Source organism: Galeopterus variegatus, unplaced genomic scaffold (assembly GCF_000696425.1).
Source record: "Galeopterus variegatus unplaced genomic scaffold, G_variegatus-3.0.2 Scaffold7920, whole genome shotgun sequence".
Taxonomy (NCBI): domain Eukaryota; kingdom Metazoa; phylum Chordata; class Mammalia; order Dermoptera; family Cynocephalidae; genus Galeopterus; species Galeopterus variegatus.
In genome coordinates this window covers 17366-21457 of record NW_007734031.1, presented here as the reverse complement: position 1 = coordinate 21457, position 4092 = coordinate 17366, and the positions used below count along the sequence as shown (strand labels likewise).

General features: G+C 43.5%; 1 protein-coding gene across 1 annotated transcript in view; it reads right to left on the bottom strand.

The window, feature by feature from the left end:
* The window catches only part of LOC103607987 (interleukin-2 receptor subunit alpha-like), a 52386-nt gene extending 51909 nt beyond the window's left edge, over window positions 1–477 (bottom strand). Inside the window, exon 1 of the mRNA XM_008592433.1 lies at window positions 367–477. Coding sequence (XP_008590655.1) covers window positions 367–430 — 64 coding nt within the window. The 5' untranslated portion in view covers window positions 431–477. The remainder of the gene's footprint in view (window positions 1–366) is intronic.
* Window positions 478–4092: the final 3615 nt, after the last annotated feature.

The following is a 4092-nucleotide window of genomic DNA, read 5'->3' as shown; positions in this document are numbered from 1 at the left end:
CCAATAGGGTTTGAATCCCCTTACTGGCCACCCGCCAAAAAAAAAAAAAAGAAAGAAAAGAAAGTTTCTGGTTTCTGTAATGGGCCACAATAATCAACCACATTGTATATCGACAAAATAAAATAAAATAAATAAAAGAAAATTTCTTCTGAGTGACAGGTAAGTCTAATAGCATTCCAAGCCCTCTTTATAAATCTGAGCCACTGAGGCATAAAATGAGGCCCCAGTGGGTCATGACAAAGGTGGAACCCGAGATAAACTCCCTCTTCAGAACTTTCTACATAGGCGCCCTCTCTAGTTCTGTGGTTGGGCAGAGGTAACTCCATCAGCCTTTCCAGGACCCCGAGGGCGCCTGTGGCTCCTTACCTGTCACGCAGCCGGACACCATGGAAAGCGTGAACAGTCCCCACAACAGCAAGTGTAGTTCCATCTTCCTGGCACTTGGGATCGGCTTGGAGCAGTGGAGAGGAAGTGTTTCTCTGCGCCCGTCAGCCTCTTTTTTGCATTGTACCGGGAGGATGCGGGATGAAAGGGTCAGTCCGTTTAGGCTGTCATCCCCGCTGGTCCAGCCAGTCTCTATGACAGTCAGGAGTCGCTCTCTTTAAATATTACACTGATGTGTTCAGCCAGGAAACTGTGCTTAGCGCTCTTCTTTGATGTCAAATATAGGAAGTGTTTTTTTTTGATGACAATATAGTTTGCGGTAATTTTTCAAACCAGGTTTTGTTTCTTTTTTTCAAGTTCAATTGCTGGGAGGTGTGGGCTGGGGTTGATGACAGGGATTGGGCTTCATTTATGAATCCTTTCTGCACCTTCACCCATCAAAGGAAAGGGAGATTCCCCCGCCGTTAAAGAGGGGTGAGCAAGCACTTCTTGGCAGTGGTCTCGTCTGGTGCTGGGTAAACTGCATCCTCCTCGAGCTGGCAGCTCCCTGAGGAGTCCCCAGGGGCACATGGAACGGAGATCAAAGTCACACCGGGAGTGTGGAAGGGCAGCCTTGGCCAGAGATGGGCATTTCCTTATGTTGGATCCCTTCAAAAAGTCTCCTGGGCTTCAGGGCTGGGTCTCCAATATTCAGATAATTAAGAGGCAAGCAGCAGCCTCACTGGTACTCAGAATTAATGAATAATCTCCTAGGATTTATAATTGGGACTAGCCATAACCATTTCACTGTGGTGACCTGGGTTCCTGAAAGTGCGCTGTCATTTTATGATGTTTTGCCTCCAGATCTGTTTTCCTCTTAAAGATGGGCTTTGCTTTTAAATTTTGAACTTTTTTGTAGAATTCAATTTTGCTTATTTATTAATCAGAGCTCTCTTCTGATCTTCATGAAATGGTTGACTATGTTTTTTACCTGGGAACTTGTGTCCATTAGTAATCATACAGTTATAGTAAAACACAATTTTTAAAATGTTAGAAACCCAGCAAAGATATTGAAAAAAGGAAGAACATTTTGGCAAACAAGGAATTCATAGTTCCATGATATGTTGTCTCTAACCCTAACATTCTCCCCGAAAGGCAACTACCTACTTCAAAAAGAGACTTGGAGCTCTGGAAGTGAACAAAGAGTGGTTTGCAGGCTGAGTACCAGAGCTTGCAGAGAAGAATAATGAACTGAATCCTCTCTGGGAATGGGATACTTATCAAAAAATGTGACAAGATTCTCTTTTAAGATTCCAAGGCAGGTATAACCTTATTGCTAGGAACATTTCCAACTGTGTGGTTGAACATTTCATTGGCAATTCCCACTATCTGCAGGCCCTGTCCCAGTTATTAAGCTGAAGATTTTTACTAGCTGTAGATACATTATCTAATTTTGAAACAAACTTACAGAAAAATTGGAAAAATAATACAAATAGCTTTTCCCTCTAAACCATTTGAGAGTAGTTGCTAACATGATGTGCTGAATACTCCAATGTGCGTTTCCTACAAACAAGGACAATCTCTATAAACAAGGACAATCTCCAACATCATGACAATACAACAATCAAAATCAGGAAATACCATGAATCTATTACCTTCTTTCAATTCGCATACCCAAGTTTCCCTAGTGTCAAAATCGTCCTTCTTGCATATAGTTGTCATAGATCTTTCACAGTTCCTTTATCTTTTCTTGACTCTCATGACCTTGACACATTTGAGGAAGAGGCGAGTTATTTTGTAGGCTGTCCCTCAAGTTGGACCTATTGTTTCCTCATGATTGGCTCTGGGTTGGCAGAGATAACACACAGGCGAAGCTTGTTCCCATAGTAGTCTCCTTTAATCCCATCAGAGATGACGTTCACCTTGACCACTTGATTAAAGTCATGTCTTCCAGCTGCCTCAACATTGAAACTACTTTTTTCCTGTGTAAAAAATATTTTCTGAAATTAAGTAAATATCCATTATGTATCTAACTTTCAGTGTGATGATTTACTTATGTGTACATGAACTTGTGATTTTCTGTTTTATTTGATGGCTTATAATCTATTACTGTCATTTATTTTAAATCTCAAATTGTCTCCCATGTGTCCATTGGGAGCCAACTCAAGCTGCCTTCTGTGTCCTTTTTTGAGCACTTCCTTGCAGTGGGGGCATAAAATGATTGTCCAGATCCATCTCATGCCTTCTCTATCTCATCCTAGAATCAGCCATTTCTCCAAAGTGCCCTGGTTTCTTTAAGGAAAACAGTCTTTAGAAGCCAAGCTCTGGGCACTGACTGTGCTCATTGCTATTGGGGCAGCACTACTCCCAGGCTCTCTCAGTGGATAGAGCTAGGAAATATGTGTATGTACACACACACACATTTGTATCTATATTTACTTCTGCATTCATCTATACATGCTGAGGGCAGCACTACTCCCAGGCTCTCTCAGTGGATAGAGCTAGGAAATACGTGTATGTACACACACACACATTTGTATCTATATTTACTTCTGCATTCATCTATACATGCTGAAAACCATGAATTCACACTGACGCATCCCAACACCCCAATTCCAACCTAACACCACAGGGTTGGATTTTCTATTTTTTCCTTTTCTGCACTTGTAACTCCCTTCCTCAACAGTGGGAGATCTGGCTTCCATTATGCCTAATATATTTTCTTATTTGATCAATTTCCCTGTGTGTTACAATCTCCCATCTCTGCTACCACTCCTGTTCCCACCTGGGTACCCTCTACTCCCGGCTCAGGTTCTGCCTCCCTATTCTTGGCAGACCCCCAAACTCTGAGGGAAAGGCCTCCTTATCTGATGGGGCTCTGACACCTCTTGCCAGACTAGGGTGCCCCCTCCCACGGACGTCCTCCTGACCCTGTTTGGGCACTGAGTCACCATGCTGGGCCATCCCCCTGTGGACGGCCTCCTCAACTTGCTCAAGCTCTGACACCCCTTGCTAGCCAGCCCCATGCATGGAAGCTCCCTCCCCACTCAGACTCTGACATCTGCCTTCTTGTACAGACTCCCTCTCACCAGGATCAGTTCTCACTTCTTGCATGAGGATGCCCTCTTCACTCTGCTTGGACCCTGACTCCCCGCCCTGGATGGCCCCACCATGGAGACATTGTCCTCACCTGCTTTGGGCTGTGACTCTTTACTCTGGGTTCCTTCCACCAGAATGCCACAGGTTCCACCCTTGCTTTGTTGTACCTGGAAATTTCAGAACTGAATTGTTCAGAAGGAAAGGAGGAGGGATGGGCTGGTGACCACCATTCAAAAGCAAGGCAGTAGAAGGAAAATGAGGCTGAAATTTGAAAACCAGACAAGCGCAAAGAATCAGCACATGGCAAGGATGTGGAGAGAAGGGAACACTCCTGCACTGTTTGTGGGAATGTAAATTAGTACAACCACTATGGTGGAAAACAGTATGGAAGTTTCTCAAACAACTACAGATAGATCCTCCATATGATCCAGCAATCCCACTTCTGGGTATATAGGAATGGAAATCATCATTTCAAAAGGATACCTGCACTCCCATGTTCATCACAGCTCTGTTCACAATAGCCAAGACATTTAGCAAACCTAAATGTCCATCCATGGACGATTAGATAAGTAAACTGTGGTATATATACACCATGGAATACTACTGTGCCATAAAAAAGAATGAAATTCT